This window comes from Adelges cooleyi, unplaced genomic scaffold (assembly GCF_023614345.1).
Source record: "Adelges cooleyi isolate 19-005CV unplaced genomic scaffold, UGA_ACOO_1.1 ACOO_flye_CR_arks_rails_tigmint_CR_PRNA_729, whole genome shotgun sequence".
NCBI classification, from domain to species: Eukaryota; Metazoa; Arthropoda; class Insecta; order Hemiptera; family Adelgidae; genus Adelges; species Adelges cooleyi.
In genome coordinates, this window is record NW_026096435.1 from 91,130 (window position 1) to 112,887 (window position 21,758).

The 21,758-nt window shown below is 33.5% G+C and overlaps 3 protein-coding genes and 1 pseudogene across 5 annotated transcripts; 1 reads left to right on the forward strand and 3 right to left on the reverse strand.

Annotated features, from left to right (window-relative positions):
* Positions 1 to 7,677: 7,677 nt before the first annotated feature.
* LOC126845279 (uncharacterized) lies at positions 7,678 to 8,661 on the forward strand (annotated as a pseudogene).
* A 256-nt stretch (positions 8,662 to 8,917) lies between these two features.
* Positions 8,918 to 12,028, reverse strand: LOC126845278 (uncharacterized). Its single transcript, XM_050583928.1, has 5 exons — positions 11,542 to 12,028; positions 11,398 to 11,468; positions 11,006 to 11,213; positions 10,017 to 10,167; positions 8,918 to 8,991 (listed from the first exon to the last, which is right to left on the reverse strand). The coding sequence occupies exons 1-5, from the start codon at positions 11,761 to 11,763 to the stop codon at positions 8,918 to 8,920; spliced, it is 726 nt and encodes a 241-aa protein (XP_050439885.1). The 5' UTR covers positions 11,764 to 12,028.
* Positions 12,029 to 12,665: 637 nt separating this feature from the next.
* LOC126845265 (ATP-dependent DNA helicase pif1-like) lies at positions 12,666 to 15,783 on the reverse strand. Its single transcript, XM_050583913.1, is given in 6 exon segments — positions 12,666 to 12,787; positions 12,862 to 13,012; positions 13,402 to 14,179; positions 14,182 to 14,517; positions 14,795 to 15,221; positions 15,331 to 15,783. Coding segments are annotated over 4 exon segments (1,344 nt in total). The 5' UTR covers positions 14,999 to 15,221; positions 15,331 to 15,783; the 3' UTR covers positions 12,666 to 12,787; positions 12,862 to 12,986.
* A 434-nt stretch (positions 15,784 to 16,217) lies between these two features.
* On the reverse strand, positions 16,218 to 20,167 carry LOC126845266 (uncharacterized). Of its 3 annotated transcripts, XM_050583917.1 has the most exons (5): positions 20,035 to 20,167; positions 19,794 to 19,974; positions 18,472 to 18,582; positions 17,804 to 18,402; positions 17,605 to 17,654 (listed from the first exon to the last, which is right to left on the reverse strand). In XM_050583917.1, the coding sequence occupies exons 1-4, from the start codon at positions 20,091 to 20,093 to the stop codon at positions 17,941 to 17,943; spliced, it is 813 nt and encodes a 270-aa protein (XP_050439874.1). In that variant the 5' UTR covers positions 20,094 to 20,167; the 3' UTR covers positions 17,605 to 17,654; positions 17,804 to 17,940. The 3 variants fall into 3 exon arrangements, with proteins under 3 accessions (XP_050439872.1, XP_050439871.1, XP_050439874.1); XM_050583915.1 differs by lacking the exons at positions 17,605 to 17,654; positions 18,472 to 18,582; positions 19,794 to 19,974; positions 20,035 to 20,167 and adding exons at positions 16,218 to 16,399; positions 16,747 to 17,459 and having other exon boundaries at positions 17,804 to 18,046; XM_050583914.1 differs by lacking the exons at positions 17,605 to 17,654; positions 18,472 to 18,582; positions 19,794 to 19,974; positions 20,035 to 20,167 and adding an exon at positions 16,405 to 17,459 and having other exon boundaries at positions 17,804 to 18,046.
* Positions 20,168 to 21,758: the final 1,591 nt, after the last annotated feature.

A 21,758-nucleotide genomic window follows, 5' to 3' on the forward strand; every position in this document is an offset into this window, starting at 1 on the left:
GATTTCTGTTACGACCAAAATAATCCATCTTACTAATAGATAGCTACCATACAAAGGTTTTAACAAAAATGACTAACTTAATATAATGTAAAGGGTTTTATAGATATAAAAAAAATATATATGCAACGTAAATATAATAAAAATTTATTATTTTATTGTTTTTTTTAAAAGTTATAAAACAAATACATTTCTTTAAATTAAAATATGTTAAGACAATTCATAGAGAACCCTTCACCAATCGAACATAGCCGCAAGTTGGTGACCACAAAGCATGTTCAACCTACGGATCATCATCAAGTTCCCAAGTTCTGAGACGCTGCCAACATGTAAAGCAAGCGACAGCGTCGTTCATCCCATCACCGATATACACAAATCCAGCTTCACTCAAAATTCCCCGTTTTGAAAAGCATATTCCATTATTACACATATCAAATGTTTTGTTACGGTTTAAACAATTTTTATAGTCTAAAATCTTATGAAAATCATCACACTCATCAACACAATTGTTCATAACTATAGCGTTATTATAAATTTAACTTTAATACATACAGTTTAGCGTGTTGTTATAAAATGAGTAAAATTTGCTGGAGAAATGTCTTTATATAATACAATTTATCCTCCCACTCCCTACATAGTAAAAACTATACAAGTTTACGAACTTCTCTTGTAAATGGTACATACTCTACAACACGATCATGTATTAATACACAAAATGCGCTAACACCTGATAAATTATCCTGTCCCTCAATTTCTAATCTCAAGTCAATTGTAGAAACGTTCTCAGAGTCACTCTGTTTGCTAACATCTAAAACAACAATTGGAGCTTTAGTTGAAAATGATGATGGGCTTAAAATCGGATTCCGAAGTCCATTTTCATAGTATGATTCTTGAAAAGATGTGTACATATTATACAACAAAGTAAAATCTAAGTTTAAATTATCGTATGGGTAAACGTTCGAGTTTAGAAATACTTTTATGTTTTTTAACTTAGAATGATAAAATTCACTTCTATCCTTGTTTAGTGTATTGATACGATCTTTTTGTAAGCCCACAATATTAAAACGAGGCTTTTCCAATTTCGACGATGTTTTTAAATTCCATGTAACATTTGTTGAATTGCCGAGTTCAGGATAAGTATACGTTTCCCATGTTCTGAATGGTAAAAACAAACTCTTTTCTTTTTCAACAACCTTCATTAACTTTAATCGTTGGCTATCGTCTACGCTAACATGAGGAATTTTCCAAACAATATTATTTATTTCTACACTTCCCGTTGTTGTTTTATCATCTGTATCAACTGCTTTAATTAAAGCATTCAAATCACTATTTGATCTTGTTAATATTAGTTCAAGTCGAGAATTTAATATAATTTTTCTGAAATCTTCAAAGAAACCCATCCAATATTTCAAAGGAATACAAGCAGTAAAATGACCGGATGTATTTGTTATAGTTGTATTATTTCGATAAGTCCATCCAGCATTTTCATAACAAAAATAATTATCTGGGGTACTAGATAAATATCCTTTGATTGAACTAGTGACACCCATCAAACGTGAGCTATCGATTTCAATCCCATTTAGCTCTAAACGAACTTGTTCAAAAAGAAATGATAATCCATTATTACCTAGTTTTACTTTACTAGCATCTGTAATATTACCTTCAATATATAAAAAACTTTCATGTAAATACGGATAAACATCAGTCTGCTGTACACATATTCTTATCTCATCATTATTGTTAAAGGCTTTTGTAAAGGGGATATAAGAATGAAAATCAAAATTAGTTATTTTTGAATCGGTTTAAAACCTCTATCAACATCTAAAATACTGTTTTCAGGCATCTTTTACCAATTCAAATCCTAATTGTCTTAAAGTATTTCGGCTTTTAGAGTTTAATTTTATAAGTTTGTTTCCTGATGCTCCTTGTTTGGACTTCTTTTTAAGAGTGATAGATTTGTTAGCTAGTGGTAACCTTATATCTGGAATTTTGTAATGAGATGTATTAAACTTCAACCCCATTTTATGAACCGTACCGTTTGATATGTAAAACTACTGTAATTTTTTCACCTAAATGCTTTAGCGGTCTTTGATCTTGATCAACTAGAGTTATAGTTATATTATTGATCTCGTTTGTTATTAGTGGATAATAAATTAAGTTGTTAGGTGCTTCAACAAGTTTTGAGCCATGAAGCGCTGTAGGGTAGAACTCATAGACTGAGTGTGAAGGCTTGTTACCATTAAATGATCCTTGAGCAATACTGCATAATACTTTTATTGAATTAATAATATTAATATTAACAGTTCTTTGAGATTCATGTAATATATATGGTTCTAGTTTTGCTTTATCAAATCCTAAAACATGTCTTAAACTATTATCAATAGTAAAATCGACTGCTTCAGAACAGTAGACATAAGACCTAAAAGTATTAATATTTGGTAGTATGCTGAATACAATATCACGATTAGTTTTTTTAATTTCGTTTTTGATGTAGTCATTTATTTGACTTAGTTCATAACACCCCGATTCTATTTCAATATCTAACATTTCTTCATCTGAATTTGGACCTTGTGTTATTAACAATGATGGGTCATGATTATTAGGTTCATGCAAATGCTTAATTTTATGGAATATATCAGACGATTTATCTTTAGGGATAATATCTCGCTTACTGATTTTGTTTTTATTTATAATTATTCTTAATCTGTTATTCCTTTCGTTAATATTAGGAAAAGAATTATACGTCTGAAGATTCAATAACGCTATTTCCGAATCCTCTGCTACAATTAGTGTTGGGAAAAAATTTAGTTCATAACACCCTGGTTCTATTTCAAGCTTTAAGATTTCTTTATCCGTTTGTTCACTCAGAATGTGTTCATTACTTTTTGAGAAAAAATCGGAAGATTTATTAATATTACTCGTATATGATTCCGTGAAATATCTAGATAAATGTCTTGGATTATGATCAATAGCATTCTTATCTGATTCTAGTGAAGAACTACTGCTTACAGAAACATCGCGTTTATTAATTATTGTATTGTTCTTTATAATTATTCTCAATTTATTATTGCTTTCATTAATATTAGGAAAAGAATTATATGTCTGAAGATTTATTAATGCTATTTCTGAGTCCTCAGCTATAGTTAGTTTTGGAAAAAAAATTGTTGATAACTCTGTCGTGTTACCTGATAGACTTATAGTTGTTGATTCATACATTGTAAAAAATCAATACATAAACGACCACAAATAAATGTATTAAAGTTTTGATAGTTTGAGTAATTATACAAAATACGATATCCTTTAAAATTATTTTGGAGTTCTATTGGTGGTGGTAGATCACCAAAGCTGTCAAAATACCAAATGCTATTATCTTTTTTAATGAATGCTACCCAATGTGACCCTTTTTGACTTACTTCGGAAAGGTTAACAACCGCACACTCGTTTTTAAAAATGTTTTTCGGTAAGCTGTCGCGTGAAAATACACCACGGAAATGTGGAATTTTTAACTGTGCAACATGTTTTATAATGTCTTGTGAAGAAAGAGGTCTGTTAGGTAGCATACTAATTAGTTTTTTTTCTTAATATTTCTTTTTTTCTTTACACCTAAACCTGATTTATCTAAGTATAAACCTTTACCATTACGAACATTCAAATATAAACCTCTTCCAATTTTTTTCGTTAGACCACTTTTAGAATCTTTAATTTTACTGTAGATATTCGCAGCGCTAGATGCGAGACTACCGAGAGCCGAAAGGCCTGCAAAAATAGGAATTAGGGGTATAGCAGAACCCCTTTGATTTGGTACTTTAATTTTCCTAGTTTTTTTAGTTTTTTTTCGAGTTAATTTCTTTCTTACAACTCCAACTAGTTTTCCACCTTTTTTAGCATTACAACAGCCCATACCAATTTTGCGTTTAGCTTTCATAAGATTTGTTACAGCGTATGCAGCAACCCACTCCCCAAATGAGCTGTTTTTGGCTTTTACCCTTTGTCAGACTTGTTGTTCTAATATTTTATCAGCCTTATGACGATTTATTAAATCTTTATTTTTTAAATATGATATATCATGATTACGACAGGCTTCACCAAGAAGGTTTTTAGGCTTATCTCCTCTAACAAGTCTTTTCTCAAGTTTTGTACCAGGTCCACAGTATTTATACGTTGGAATATGCGCTTCGAAAGGTAGTTTATTTATTAGCGTATTCACGAAACCTGTACCACTCAACTTTTTTTTTTCATCGAACTCTTTGCATTTCATATACATACTGAGGAGCGTCTAAGATTGTGCTTACTATTTATACACAAAGATGCGTTTTATTGAACAAGACAACAAATTAGATATTAAGAATATTGACACACAAATTTTGGAAAAACCATCCAGACATGGGCCTTTGTTACCCGATAGTATTCGAGGGATCCTAGTTGGGGCAAGTTCTTCGGGAAAAACTAATGTTATGATTAATCTTCTTACACATATAAACGGTCTAAAATTTGAAAATGTTTACATATATTCAAAAACTCTAAATCAAGAAAAATATGTTTTACTAAAACAAATATTTGATGGTATAAAAGAAGCTAATTTGTATACATTTACTGTTGCTAATGATGTTATTAAACCACAATTAACTAAGCCAAATTCTATTTTTATATTTGACGATATTATATGTGATATACAAACACCTATTCGAGAATATTTCAGTATGGGAAGACATTTCGGAGCTAACTCTATATTCTTTTTAAATCAATCATACTCCAAAATGTTGAAGCAGCAGGTGCGTGATAACTGTAATTTCTTAATTATATTTAAACAAGACGATCGAAATTTAGGACACATTTTTCATGATCACTGTTCAACAGATTTTTTGGATTTTTCAGCATTCCGGAAATTGTGCTATTCGTGTTGGAATCATGATAATTATGGATTTATTGTTATAGATAAAACTAGAAATATGAATGATGGACGGTATAGACGAGGTTTTGATGTCTATATAAGCTTAGATATAGCCAAGTAATCTCAGTTTAGCAGTATGGAGCGAGAAGAAAACTTATTAAAGAACTTAATAGAATCAAGAAACAACATCAAACTTAAAATTATGGAGTTAAAACGTGGAGTTTTAGACTCTGAGCATACATTTAATGAAACATTTAAACCAATAATAGAACCACTTAATAGAATAGTTAATAATAGTGACGCTAATAAAGGCAGTCGTATGTTAGATAATGAAATGTCTAATTTAGAAAATCGTCAACACGATGTAGTAGCTACTTCAAACAGTCAATTAGAGGAATTTAATAACTTTGTATCAATTTCCCCGAATAAACGAACTTATGATCAATCATATGGTATGCATTATGATAAAGCCGACAAAGAACTGAAAATTGGGTCTTATCCTATATCAATTGAGAATGATAAATTAAGAGTGGTAGACCAAGTTTATGATTGGACTCCTGGATTATGGTCATTACTATGTGAAAAAGAACCAAGATTAGTAAACAATGAAGACTTAAAATCTTACTACGCAATATTAAACACTACGAAAGTGTATCTAAATGCTAAAGGAAACCCTAAAGCTAATAAATATTATAAATGGAACTCAATCGTAAAACCTTTTTATACTGATGTAAAGTCTAAATCAGATCCAATAGCTAAAAAACGAAAAATTGGTGAAGATTTAATTATCACTCCTAAGTCGGCGGATGCTATTTTATTAAATAACCCATTCGATTTTCAAAAGGGGAAAAAAGCTGAAAATTTGAATTCTAAATTAGGTATGGGTTTATATAAAAACGTACTACCCAATACACAAATCATTTACTACGATAACCCGAACGAGTTAATTACTAGACTAGCTCTACTAATGTCTTCTCAAGAGGCTAGAAACACAGGTCTTAACAATGAAGTTATTTCAATTGTTGAAGAATTAAGAGAAAAAAAAATTATTGTATAGCTTAGTCTCTATATTAGTCATCACTACCTACATCAGTTTTCTTACCCACTTTTATATATAATTTCATATTATCAACTATGATGTCCGCAATGGAGGGTATAGCCAACGAATTACATAGACCAGCTAGAAAAATATTTCAAAGACGTTAAGTTATTACAAGATTTATGGATGAATATTGGCAAACAGATTTGATTGATATGCAACCACATTCGAGAAAAAATAATGGTTTTAAATATATTTTAGTTGTAATTGACACATTTAGTAAATACGTGTGGGCAGAACCTTTAAAAAATAAGACAGCAATATCTGTAAAGAATGCAATGTCAAAAATATTGAAAAACAAGCAGCCTAAGTTATTACAATCCGATTTTGGTGGTGAATACTATAATAATGAATTAAAAAAATTAATGATGAAATATAGCATTAAACATTATTCAACATATAGTAGTATTAAGGCCGGACAGGCTGAACGCGTAATACGGACTTTAAAAAATATGGTTTATAAGCATTTCACAGCTAAGGGGAGTTGGAACTGGGTAGCAGTCTTATCGAATTTAGTTAATAACTATAATAATAGTAAGCATAGGACAATTAATTGTACTCCGCATGAAGCTAGAATAAATCCAGTTTTAATTAAACGTAATAATTTATTTAGTGACAGTAAAAAAAGAAAACCGAAATTTCAGTTAAATGATAGGGTTAGGATATCTAAGTATAAACATTTATTTTATCGGGGTTTTACACCGAGTTGGACGACGGAATTGTTTACTATTACCAAAATTCTAGATACTAATCCTATTACTTATAAATTGTCTGATGATAAAGGTGAGACAATTTTAGGATGTTTTTATGAACAAGAAATTCAAAAAACTAAGTATCCTGATACATATCTAAAGCTGGTCACACACGGAGCGGTTTAGCCGCGCGCGGTCGCGGATAAAAACCGCGGCGGTTTGCCGCCGTTAATTGAACAGCCGTGTTTCAATGGGTTTATTCACACAGTTAAACCCGCACCGCTGATAGCAGCGGTCAACCGCTAAAATTGTCCCTTGCGCGAATTTCGGCTCGACGACCGCGTCCGCTCATCATAATTAAACTGCATATTTTCAATAGACGTATTTATACAGAGCGATTTGTGAGCGGATCCTAGATTATCATATTATAATTGATATTATATTTATTATTTATACGCCTATGCCTCAAAAACCGCAGGGGCAGTAGGTGCAATGCCCCGGTAAAGGGGCCTCTTGGAGTTGGGATAGGGGCCCCGCCTCCATCTGGGTCATTGCATTATATTCTCACATTTAAATCAAATAAGTATTGTATTAAAATTATTGAATTCATTTATTTTTATAATGTTATCCTATTATATAATACATAAAATATTATATTAATAATAATAATAATAATAATAATTTCGAGTAGACTTATTGACCGGGATTATAGTTAACTTAGCCAAGTTAGCTATATTATATTAAGCAATAATATTTGTATTATATAATATTATTTAGTGTTCATCGAGTTATTTTTATGTACGTGAATTCCCCGATATAATCTTTGCAATCGCCGCGTCGACCGTGGGCCGCGGCCCGTGCCTGATTATTTTTAAGTTATACCACGGTGTCGTGCGACGGTGTCATATTGACTTGATGAAAACATTTTTATTTCTATGTAACTAAATTTTAATATAATATTAATATTCATTTACTTTAAATATTACTTTAAATAATCATTTACTTTAATTAATTATGTCGTTTGACACCGAAAAGTTTGTTATATGTGTTCAACAAAATGAGTGCATTTGGAATAAACGTAAGTAATTTATTTTATCCAAGCAAACCTGGGCAAAAATGATTTAAATAATGCCCAGGCCTAAGTAATTATAATAAATAAATAAAATGTATTTAATCAGTTTTTCTCGAACTCAAAAATAGAATACTATACCATTAAACATGTTTGTTTAGAAGACAAAAGTCACCATGACACGCAAAAAATTCATGTTGGATGGACTAATGTAGCTAAATCGATGATCGATAACTTTGATAATTTAGAAGAACACACAAAACGTGAAAAAGGTAAGATATTATGTAATATATTTTATTAAAATAAAAAAAAATTAAATAATCGTTAATTATAAATACTTATTCATATTAAAAAATGAATTGGCTTACCTGATACAATTAAATTTAAATTCAAATAAAAATTTAGAAAATTATAAAACTGTCTACAGCATTTAAAATTATATTTTTTTATGGTTAAATTAGTGAAAGACCTTAAAAATAAGTGGAAAAATGTAAAGGATACCTACAGAAAAAAATCAATTAAGAAATCTGGCCAAGCTGCCAAGACTGAAAAAAATATATATACGCTGATATTTTGGAGTTTTTAAGACCGACAATGGAAAATAGAAAGTAATTAAATATTAATATAAATACAGTAGAAATATTTAATATAAAATTGTAATATCTTATGCTAATTTTTGTAGGACCGATAGTAACGTCGCTGGCAGTGATGATACAGAAAACGGAAGTGACGAGGACATCGACGTACAAAACACATCAAACATCGACCAAGTAACGGCATCATCATCTCAACAACCAAAAAAAAAAAAGAAAAAAGACACAAAACTTTGAAGAAACGTTAATTGCCGCTTTGGGAAGTCGACAAGCCCGGGAAGATCCCGTCAGCTCATTTTTGATGTCATTGGCTCCACAGATAAGAGGTCTTGAACAAGTTCAACAGAACCAAGTATTTATAGAATTTTTAACAGTCCTACAAAATATAAAATATTCTAATTTACCTAAACAGTCAAACAATCCAGACTTATATCATCGATCCCAAACCAATATTTCGAATTCTAGTCTCCCACCTCAAAATTATTCTAACGTCAATTATTCTTATCCTGTTTATCCTTACAATAATTTTTCATCGACTCCTCCTTCTTCTTCTGGACTTCCATTAATACCAAATCCTCACCTTTCTCCAACAATTTCTTCTTCGCCGCTACCTCCCCATCTTTCTGCCTCCGAATACCCTAGCAACTCTCCTAACAATACACAGTATCAAAACCGTCCTTTGTGATTTATTGTATTCAATTTTTAAAATTTTTTAAAATTTATTATTTATGTCGATCTCATGTTTTTTTAATAATTATAACATATGTATATATATATATACTAAGTAATTTTATTAACATTCAATTTTTAACTTTATTTAATATCTTTGTAAATTGTAATATATTATTACATATAATATTATTATTTATAAGATAGTAAAAGGTCTATAACTTATTTTAATAATTATAACATATGTATATATATATATATATATATATACCAAGTAATTTTATTAACATTCAATTTTTAACTTTATTTAATATCTTTGTAAATTGTAATATATTAACTCACTACCTTTTATTATTTTTAAAAATAATTTTACCAAAAAAGTAAGCAGCGTTATTCATATTTTTATTAAATAATTATTATTACACTTTTAGATAGAATAGTATAAACAATTATTATACTTACCCAATAATTTATTTGCCAATTATTTTACTTTGCCAGCTAAGGGCGTGACTTGAGTGGTTGACATATTTCACAAAGTACTCCCTGACGTCCTTCGCATTTGTTTGTGAATTTTCAACTCCTCTTTTTTCAGCTATGCTATCCATAGAACAATCCAGGCTGTCTTTAAAGTTATAACCATCACGGCGTCTCACAAAATTGTGTAAAACACAGCAGGCTTTGGTAATAATAACCGCAAAATTTGGCTCCACTAACATGCTAGTTTGAAAAACTCTCCATTTCTTAGACAGAATCCCAAATGAACACTCTATGTACTGACGGGCCCTGAACAATCGATAATTAAAAATGCGTCGTTCGTCATTTAATGTTCTGCCGGGAAACGGTCGCAATAAATTTTTATTAAGAGCAAAAGCCTCATCAGCCACGAGTACAAACGGTTGTGGTACGCCTTGATTATCCCCAGGTAGACATTGTTCTGGAGGAAAATTTACCTTGTCTGCATACAACTTTTTACCGAACGCTGATATTTTAAAAACATTACAGTCACTCTCTTTACCGTACGATCCCACATTAATGATACGAAAGCAATAATTTGAGTCGCAAATAGCCATAAGTATCAGTGAGAAAAAGTTCTTGTAGTTGTAGTACAGCGATCCACTATTCCTGGGACATTCTATTCGTATGTGTTTTCCATCAACCTGTATTCATTAATACAGGTAAGTAAATACTTTCAAATTGGCAGAAGGTTACAATTACTGATAATATTAGTCATAATACTCTTAAAGTAGTTTTAAATGATGGTTCTGAATGGATAAGGTACAATGATCAGATATGGCCACACGGCCTAAAAGAAAATGAGTTATCTCCTGCTGCTAATTATTCAGACACGCCTAGTTTTGACCAAACAAACTCCGATTCCTTTGAAACTACTGTACCAATAAATACCACAACACAAAAATCCCCTAGACCCGTTAGGATTAAAAAACCCATTCAGCGTTTTTCTCCTTGTGATTATAAATAATTATGTTACTGTATTATTTTTGCATGAAATATTGTTATTGTAATTTGATATTGTTTTTTTAATCATTTGTATTATCTATCTATATGATATTAAAAATGTAATTATGGTTAAGTATATTATTTTTGATTTTATTGTAAATTTAAAAAAAAAGGAAAGAGGTGTTACATATCAGCAGTTTATATAAATACATATGGTGGGAATTGTCTACCATACGCGAGTGCTACACCGGCATAACTTGTCATTCGTGTAATTTTGGTTTCATAATAAACATCAGCGAATATTATTATTTATATTAATCTAATTGTGTTTTACTTTCATACTAAGGTATAACAAATCAATGAGCAAATCAATTTAAAATATTGAAAATCATTTTTTTTTGTTTGCTAGATTAATATTTTATAACACATGTTTAATCTATATAAATAATATGGAAAAAAAAGGTTTGAATAATAGCAATAATAATAAAATTCGATTATTATAATTGGAATAAAATTGTACAGGATTAATATACTTACCGCTCCGACTGTATTTGGAAACTGGGTTTTTTCAAAATAGCCTTCAGCTATATCTAGCCAATCATGAGTTGTGGGCTCTGACATCTCAATTGGCTGCAAAATTGTCCATAATACTTTGCAAGTTTCCCGCACTATTTTTGTTATGGTCGACACACCCATTAGAAACTCATAATGTAATGCTGAGAAATGCGTTCCAGTTGCCAAATACCTAAATAGTATAGTATAGAAAAAAATTATATTTTATTCATTACATTCAGATTTATAATAACAATACAACTTATAAAGTCTTATTGTTTTCAAATTTTAGTAACAAACGTAATCAATTTAATATTATAAAACTATGAATTATATGTATTATAAAACTATGAATATACCTTATTGTGACAGTCAACCTTTCCTCTGGTGAAATTGGGATACGCATATTTGTATATTGTTTTTGGATGTGCTGTCCGGCGAGTAAAACCTAATGATATAAATTATTACCTTAATTATTATTTATTAAGGATATTCTACATTTTTATAATTAATGAACTTACCAGTTCATCGAAAGATTGAATGCTCATTCTGTAGTAGTCGAAAAATTTGTCTGGGTGCGCTCGCAAGGTCATAAAAGTAATATTGAATTGGCCTTCCTGGGGCCTTTTTACATTTAATGGATGCACCCAATATTGCCTTTTAGTTTTATTTTGTTTTTTATGTCTTTTATTTAGTAAATATGCAATACATACTGCTTCGACATCATTTAATGCAATGTCCATGTTTTTTGTTTTATAAAAAAAACTGTTTACACTGAAAAAATATATAAACCGAACACTTGTTGTCTCAAACACGTTGATAGCTCAACTGTTTGTATACACCTCTGTTACAAATTAGCGCGAACACTAAATTGGCGCGAAATATTTTATAAATTATAAAAACCGCCTTAATAAACCGCGTTTGATCCGCTCCGTGTGTAAGTACATAGCGGTTGCGGTCGCGGATAAAAAACCGCGACCGCGCGCGGCTAAACCGCTCCGTGTGTGACCAGCTTAAGTCTAGCTGTCTGTCAGATCAGACACGTTCTACTACTAATAAAGCGAGTGTTACTTGCTTAAAGTACTTTTTAATTTATAAAATGTGAATGTGGAAAATCAAGTATCTGGTGTTGCTTACTTCACAGGCTTAGTAAGCAATGGTTTAAAAGAGAAAAAATGTTTAGAGGTCAGTCGGCTAAATGTGTGGTATGGTGTTCCTATGCGAAACACAACTTGTTAAAGTGTAGTACCTATACTATATTATATGTCTAGACATTGATCAAATTAGAATCGTAATCTGTTGAGAAATCATATCTATGCCAGTATTGTCCGTTTAGAATTAGAATTTAATCATCGAAGGTACACGCGGTTTGCTGGTTTATCAGAAGTCCAAAATTTTAGAAAAAATATATGTTTGTGTGTCCTGTGAACTCAAGAGTAAAAAACAAATGAAATGTCCCTAAATTATTTTTTTAACAGGTTTCAAAAAAGTTAGATGGCAATTAAGGTATAATAGAATGAATAGCAAACATTATAAGTTAATCTAACCACCAAAGTGTAATATTCGAATTACAGTACAAAAAATATTGAAAATACAGCTTGAAAGATTTCATCAACAATCATACAATTATTTTAAAATTGACAGTTAAAAATGTAAATTAATTATTAGTTTTATAATTTTCCAAATGAGTCTGTAACATCATTAGAGTGATCTTGCATCCAATTTGACATTTTTATCATTTTCGGCAGGCATGGAAATCAACGGACACTGTAAAAGTTAAATGTATGCGTATGTAGTTAGTATATGTTGTTTATTTATGTATAAGAATGTAATTCACATACCAAAAGTGGTCGTATCTAACGGGCGAAATATTTTGCTTGTATCGTATCACCGCTAAACAGTCTTCTCAAATTGGTGAATCCAACGCAGAAAAATCAAGTGGTAACATTAGAAAGCAAACTATTAGTCAATCAACATAAAAATGAATAGCTACTGAAACAAAAATTATGATAAATTAATAATCTGAATCGAATAGTTTACACCGTTGAAATCAAAGTGATATTAATTGATCGATATTAGTTACGAATGTTGACAATGACACATCGCATCCAGAAAGAACCACGTGGATGTTTCGATCATTCTTTCCACACCGTCCGACCGTTGTTTTGGCAAAGCCACTACAACTATCGAACCCGCCGACCGGTTTCCCATAGGAACACCTATCGCAGGTGGTTTTTTTTAAGAAAACACCACCTCACCGAGTACTTACATAGAATGCAAATACTCGGCCCGCCTCGTACAACAGGCGTAAAAAAGGGACTTTTACTACTATTACTATTATAGTACTTCTCTATAAACAACGTTTTTTGTAGTGTACTTACCATCAGTTCCAGCTCTAAGCCGAACTTTAACCGAATCTGAGTTACGAACCCTTGAAAAGGCAACATATAGTTGACCGTGAGTGAAAACTGGAGACGCTAGTAAAAGCCCAACTCGGTCAAAAGTTTGTCCTTGCGATTTGTTTATAGTCATCGCAAATGACAATCGTACAGGGAACTGAACTCCTCGTCGCAGTCTAAACGGTAGGTCGCCGTCCTCACTGGTCATAAGTGGTATGGCAGGAATGACTACTTCCTCTTGTCGACCCGACAATAGTTTAGCCTTGAAGTTGTACCTGCGCAATTGGATAATAACCATTCTGGTGCCATTGCACAGTCGTCTCTTTGAGTCCAAGTTGCGAAGTAATATGACAATGGGGCCGACTTTTAACGTAAGTCTGTACGATGGCATTCCATCAGGTTCAAGCGTGTTTAAGAACTCAACAGGATAATTCGCCACCTCGTCGGGATCATCGGCTACCACCGTATCCACAGCATTGTACAATCCAGCTTGTCCCACGACTCGTTGCGTGACTATAGTTTGATTGATACGTCGGCAGTCGTCGTTCCTCGGACACAGTATGATTCTCCGAGCGCATTCTTCAATGTTCTCCAAAGAAATTTGCGGTGGATAGACGAAGTCGATCACAGGTGTGGCACATACCATCCGAGGAGGAATTTCAACACAGTCAGGTATTTCGCCAACGGAAGGGAGATCTCCGTTGCCTAACTGTACTAACCAGTCGGCAAACGCAGTGTCTCCCCCCGCACGCATGTTACGCGCGTCAAGCGAAACTGTTGCATAAACGGCCACAACGCATTATGCTTGATTGTAGACTTCACAACATCACTCCGCGTGCCTCTGCGGACGACAGGTAATATTTGTCTGAAGTCGCCGGCAAATAAGAATGGTTTCCCGCCGAATGGCAACTGCGAGTCCATGACGTCTCTGAGTAAGCGATCAACCACCGTAAGTTGCATTCCAGGGGACATGGGGGCCTCGTCCCAGACAATGAGCGCAGCTTCCCGTATTCTTTGAGCCCGCGTCGACTGCATGGTAATGGTGGACGTAGAATCGTTTGTCAAAACACCCATGGGCAGTCCAAACGTCGAATGCACCTACATTAAGTGTTTAAATTATTATATAATATATATCAACAATTATAGTATATCAGTTATTTAATTCAAGGTAAAAAAACATATACTGTCATTATGACCAATATATTATTTATATTTTATAAATAATTATAGCACATGAATTTAGATAAGTAATTTAGTTTATTTATAGTTGATATAATTATATAAGTATAGCTGATAAAAGGTTGAAATTTAGAATATAGTTATTATTATTATAAACGTTAGTTTTTAATGAAAACTGAAATATTAATTAACCTACCGTCATTCCACCTTCCATCAGCAATACCAGTGTAAGCCACCGATAGTACAGCTCTGCCTTGTCCACGAAGAGTGGATATAAGACAACCATATAAAGTGGTTTTGCCTGTGCCTCCAGGACCATCGACGTAAAAGAGTTTTGCGACAGGTCGCTCATCGTCCACGGCATCCATGACACGTTCATATACAATTCTTTGTTCATCATTGAGCTGTTCTAATTGTTCAGCCGCTCGCAGCGCTTCGCCAGCCTGATCAATTTGGTCGTCCTGTTATCGCAGTTCTAATAATTCAAGTCTCGGTAAAGGCAACCCGTAATCTTCCAGCGTTTTACCACGAACACGTAACAATTCGTTAATGTCGTCAAGTGAAGCCGCCCTTGCACGGTCGGGATCATTGAAGCGATGTACGAAGTCTTGCATTAAATGAACCTGTAATAATAAATAATTATTTTAAAGTATTATTATAATAATAAGATAAATAAACATATAATGGTTTATATATATATATATATATGCGGTTGGGCTTAAAAAAAAGCACCTCGATAGCTTCATATAATGCAAGCGGGTTGGCGGGTTCACAATTAAGAAGGATAGTTGCAAACAGGTACCGCTGCTGACTCGCTGTGTCTAAGCCTGAAAATTCATTCATGCAGGCTCGCCAGGCGTGATCGCCTTCCAACAGCCCTAACGCTACAGCTGCGTCAGCGTAAGAGTTGTATAGACGGCCATCGACCGTCCTCAAGTCTTGAAAGGATTGGGGTCCTCTTTGGTGTAACAACAACAGACGCATGTAAAATCGTTCACGGTCCATCGGGGTGACAATACACATTCGCGACAGTGTTGGATTGGCCAAGTTCCGTTGTCGGGCAGACCACACACGGTTCGTCTTCCACGTGTAATGTGTAGGTATCTCATGGTACAGATACTGCCGGGCGTTGTTGTCTATCTGGTTGAGCGTAAAGAACGCTGTCAGTTTCGTACGGTCAAGGTGTTGACGTTGTAGCTATTAGGCTGCTTGTCCGGGCGGAAAGACGACTCTATGGTGTCCTTCCATGTGTACAGGTAGCCTAACTACTGTGTGACTATGCCTTTGCATTTCGTACGATGCCAGCCTCCAATACGCCTCAGGTGGGCTTACGTAACGGGTATTTAAAAACCTTAAACAAAATATGATTTTGTGATGTGATATATAGTATATAGTATTACTAAATAAGCATATAGAAATGTGTAGAATATACGAACACCGTTATCTCGTCGGCATGTAATATCTGCAACGTGGCAGTGTCGTGTCCTTTATAAACATACTTAAACAAATATTGAACACTTTTCATAGTAGTGCATATTTCAACGTTCATATGAGCATTATACTTAGCAAGCAAGTACGGATTGTGAGGTACTACGTAATCACTACCGATCTCTGCGTTCCGAATGAAAATCGTCCTGCCATTGTCAGGTCGGCGATACAAAGGATAGCCGCCGCTGGCTCGGAACACAGTTTCCTTGCTGTAATCCTTAGGGTAACCCTTAGAACACGTACCGTTGACCATGCAAGGGCTTTGAGAGTTGAGAACTCCACACGGCCCATGTATCATGTGCGATTTCACCAGCTGAAACAAATAAGTGTCGACCACAGGGTCAGGTATTACAGCACTAACTACTTGGTCAATGTCTTCGGCTGTCCGAAATTTGTAATCTTCTTGCAGAATAACTAATATATGGGCATGAGGTAAACCTTGTTTCTAAAACTCAACAGTGTACACAAATGCATCGACATTACCAAATATTTTATTTACCGTGATGTCACTCATGAGCGCCTTTAATTTGGCATTAAATACCCTTGACACTAAATCCGTCGCTAAGTCCGTAGCTCCTCCCGAGCGGCGAATAGCGAGATTATCCTTGATTTCTGGCCAATTAGGATTACAGGTAGACGTTATGAACAAATCGGGCTTACCATACTTACGCACTACCGTCATGGCGTCGTGATAGCACTGTTTCATGTATCTAGGACACCCTGTGAAGGTAGACCGTAAAATTACTCTTTGGCCAACGTCAGCATTGTCCAAATTGTGTTGCTGGTTAATGTGATCCATCAAACCTTGATAGGTTTCTGCAAAAAGATCAGACTGATGCGTACGGATATAGTTCAGGTTATTGGCTTCCATCCGAATATACTGATCGCACACATATTGCTGCAACAAAAAACGTCCTGCATGAATTAAACTAAACTTATTGTGTCGTTGGTCGTTGTTTCCGTTGTATCGAACGGCCAAACGGTAACACGCAAAATCTCTGATGGTTATCCTCGTGCGGATGGCGTTCTGCCGTTGGCCTATTTGTCTTGTATTATAATTCCAGCCTCTTTCGCCGTAGGGGAAAAACAATGGGTAGACCATTGGATCGGCGTGCATCGAGTTATTGGGCAGAGTCCGCGACAGGTACCCACGAGGATTGTCATCCCTATCGTAGACTGCAAAATTAACTCTGTCTGGCGGTAGGTCATCATCTCCAACAAAGACGACTGCCACTTCATTTGCTGCCGGCGCGTTGTTTCGTCGTAAATCCATAGTGGAATCAGTGACAAATTGCATAGTCACAGCTCTAGGTTGTCGTAATGGGTCAGCTGCGGCTTCTCTACGCTCATTTTGCCACACTTCTCTCATGTTACTGCAACATTTACGGTTTATATATAAAATACATACATATATATATATATTAGTATAATTTATAATAATTACACTGAATGATTCACCTAAATTTCAGAAATAGTTCCTGGTTTTTTTTTTTTTTTTGTAAATAATGTTATGTTGCTCTGGTTTTTTTTACAATAAAGATCAATTTTATAAATTTCCCAAAATTAACCTGTTTTATATTTTCCACAAATATCATTATCATTATATAAAATATTAAATATCATTATATATATTGTATATACCAAAAAATGAATACATTTTTATTAGTGTTTAAAAAAACATATATTTATATGTATGTATAATATAAATGTATCTTACCGGAAAGCTTGAGCATATGGATTTATGTTCCGTAACAACGCATCTAAATCATGAATGATACTCGGCAAAAGTGGCTTTTGCTGATGTCGCGATTCAACGCGCACTCGGTTTGCCGTTTCCGAGTCGACGAAATACATCTAACAATAGCGAGATGCACTACCATCAGCTGGAATAACGTGATTGTACTGATGATACATTTGGCCAAACACTGTAAAAACCCTTGGCCCTGGACCAACCAGCTGTTGACGTTGATGGGGGTTTGCATTGTGGGCTTGGGCGCTGACGGTAAACGAAGCGAATGCCGACACATTATTATATTGACGGATTTCTCCTCTGAAGTGACGACCCTTAGCACTGTCATCTATTAGTAAAGCCATCAACGATCCCGGTGGCTGTCGCAGTGTACGGTCGTCGTCAAGAGCTACCACTCCGTTCCTGCAACACGTCGAAAAGTGACCAGCTCGCACTCTCTCAGGTAAAAAGTGTCGAGCTTGGCAGTGTTGACAAATGAAGTTCATGGCTCCGATGTTATGTGACGCGGGCAGTGGATTTTGAATTCCAACTTCTCGGTCCACCGGCGGTCTAAGCTCCACCTCATCCTAAAAATGAAATAATGGTATTTTTATAACAGAAAAAAGAAGCGAGAGAATGTCAAATTTAATACTTACCTCGACCGGAGCAGGTCGGCCGGCTACAACCGGCAAGACGTTGATAAGGTCCGCTAAGCCAACCACTTCTTCTTCAACTTCCTCCTCAGCGACTGGCGCTACCACTCCAACCTTTATTAAGGACATCATTTTTATATATAGTTGGTTGGGAGATTAAATTTTAAAATACATTTTAAAAAAGACATTTAATAATGTGCAGGTGAGGTTGGGAGAGGCACAACATGTAATAATACTTCCATGGTAATAATTGTATATATATATAATTGTAATAATGCGGTAGGTAGATAAAAAAGTTAAGTACTCAAAGTTGTTATCAAAATACTAAGTTGGGAAGAAAGGAAATACAACATTTTTTTTGAAAAAATTGAGATCACATTTTATAAAAACAATATTGGAAAAATGTAAAATTCATGTTAAATCCTATGAGATATTGAGTGGCCCATGATAAATGAATCACCTTGTATACTTAAGTAACAAACATTTAAATGTAATAGAAGAATTTGTATAATATAATGCTCCATGACTCACTCATAAACTAAAAAACTTTCAACTCAAAAAAATAATAATTGACTTGGTTAATAATGAAATCCAATAATCCAATAATACTTTCATAGCTGTGTTATGAATACACTGTGTTATAATATGAAATATTATATTAATTTTAAATAATATAAAATTGATACCCTTTGCTATCTAATTGTTATGTTAAAAAAAATCTACATCTAACTTAATATTTAGTTGGCCCACCAGTAAACGCTATATGTCACTATAAGAGTTTAAAATAGTGAACCCTGATGTTATATTTACTGCTGCATCAAAAGTAAATTTTAGAATTTTTAATAGTTGGATGCCGGGTTGCATAAAAAACTACTTATCCAAAGGTCACTAAATAAACGTTCATGTAAGTTTTAAAATGGGCTATTATTTTTAATAATAATTTATTGGATATCTTAAGTATTAATAATATATTAATCAATAACAATATATACGTTGATCACCTCCAAATAAAAGGTACAAAAAAATTAACCTAACCGCAAAACATTAATAAAAAAAAAATAATTTAGAAAAATTGATATAATGCCAATAAAAGTCAGTGATCATCTTTAATGTAAATGATTGGAGAAATATTTGAGTGTCTACTAAAAAAAGTAAAAGAATACTGGCTTACCAGTTTTGCCTGAATACATATTGAATTACCAGATAATACCGATATTACCTAATAACGCAGCCTATATGCTCTGTCACCACCGTGCTAACGTTTAGTGATACTTAGTGACTTATTAACTAATAAATATTCATGATTATGTATACTTATGACGTACTATTGAAGGCACAACTGCATTAGTAAGGCGACGCCGGTGCACTGCTCTTGTGTAATCTTCTGGAATGAAATGCCTCAAACAGAGGACTGAACTCCGTAAAACGTCGCGGAGATTTATGCCGTTAGCTTCCACAAAGTCTAACCATCGCTGTCTGCGTCCTCCAGCATTATTTTCGGGAAACCTATGTTAGAGAACACATAAATGAAACACGTGTTACATGATATACAAAGAATATATTTACTTGTGTAATGCGACTCCATCAGCCCGCGTAGCTGCACACAATAAACAACTCTCGACCATAACGTCAAAAAATAAGTTAAATAAAAAAGTTTAGTAACAAATAAGTGTAAATAAAATAAGTGTTAAGAAAAACTTTAAGTGCGACGGGAAAAGATCGCTTGCAGGTTATAACATTAAAACATTTACACGATGTAGTACCAGCTAGTAAAGTGACCGATAATGCCCGTCTCTCTCCCTCCTACACCGGTCAATGAGAGACAAGCGACACGGCAGATTTACACAGCGGTTATGGTATACACTGACCAGATGTTAAAAAAAAAAAACCTAAACGCGCTGAATTTCAAAATTAAAATAAAAAATGTTTAAAAAACTGTATTTTGCAAAACATAAGTACTTAAAGCGTGCAAGTACGCGTGTATGTAAGTAAGTGTATGATTGAAGAGTCTAAGACAGCCGTTGTATTTGTTATAATAAAAAATATCAATATGTAGATAAATTTCACATAATTGTCCGTCTATTTTACCAAACCAGTTACCGGTAAACGATTGTGATCACATAGATAAAACATAATGAATGTGTCAAAACAGAAAATTGCAAAATATAAAAACTCCAAAATAGCGTGCAAGTACGTCTGCATGTAAGCATATGTATGGTTGGAGAGACGAAAACGGTCATTGTAGGCACTGTACTTGTAAGGGTGCTATGGTATATATTAATATTATTGTTGTACATATATTTTATGGATATGTTATGGAACTTATGAGCCATAATTTTGAAGGCAGCAATCTTTAGATAAGACGTAGATAAATCATAAATCGTGTAAAAATTGCCCGTCTCTTTTCGCCAAACCGGTGTTCAATTGTGCAATGCAATCTGGGGAAATATTAAATATTCCAAAATCATATTATGCTAACAGACGAAAATAATTTTTGACGGTGGTGTCTTTTTCCTCCCGTTGAAGCCCGCGGAAACAACGTAAGTACCAGCCACATATTCTCCGTTATAAATATGCACGTGAGATTTCTTATGATATTTTACTCGAAAATGAGTTAACTAAAAACTTACTAAATTAACTAAAAATATGTTAATTTTTTAATTTATATTGCATTTGAATTTGTTTTCTTAGTGAAATATGAAACCAACAAAAGTGGTGAACATTTTTAAAAAGGTAGGGACCTAATGGTCCCCTACAATTTAGTGCCCGGCGTGGGGGCAAACGTAAGTAGTATTTTAATAAAAAGCTATAATAATGTAATACTAATGTTTAACAACGTATATTTCGGATATACATATGGGGCATCATGAGTCAAACCACGCGGTCATCGGCCTGACCTCCTCAAATTTTTTTTTAATCTTCTTTTGGTCTAATGTAAGATATGTTAATTTTCAACAAAAAAAATGGATTTTGACCAGTTTTAAATTTCTGAATTTTTATCATAAAATCAGAGACTTACTCAGAGACTCACGGATGGGTGGTCATCCGAAAAAATTTTCATTATAAAAAAAAAAACAGAAATAAATCTCGGCCCACTCCCGTTATTAGACGAAAAGATTTGATATAAGACTGTAAAATTTCAGAAATGGTCATCGGTCCGCCCTCCTCAAATATATATTTTTTTTTGAAATCATTACCGCTCAATATATACCGATAAAATAGAGGATTTTTAAATACATGTATTGTAATTAAAAAATTATTTGTTTTCCAAGTAACATCGGTATCATCTA

What these genes read in the sequence shown, in the direction of transcription:
- LOC126845278 (XM_050583928.1), bottom strand. Translation starts at nt 11,763, where the DNA reads ATGGACATTGCATTAAATGATGTCGAAGCAGTATGTATTGCATATTTA. An exon ending in TTCAATCTTTCGATGAACTG is followed by an intron (nt 11,469 to 11,541) that starts GTAAGTTCATTA and finishes TTATATCATTAG; the next exon opens with GTTTTACTCGCCGGACAGCA. An exon ending in GGGATCGTACGGTAAAGAGA is followed by an intron (nt 8,992 to 10,016) that starts GTGACTGTAATG and finishes GTGTATTGTTAG; the next exon opens with GAGAGTTGCTAGGGTATTCG.
- LOC126845266 (XM_050583914.1), bottom strand. Translation starts at nt 17,940, where the DNA reads ATGTATTTCGTCGACTCGGAAACGGCAAACCGAGTGCGCGTTGAATCG. An exon ending in CCATATGCTCAAGCTTTCCG is followed by an intron (nt 17,460 to 17,803) that starts GTAAGATACATT and finishes TAAATGTTGCAG; the next exon opens with TAACATGAGAGAAGTGTGGC.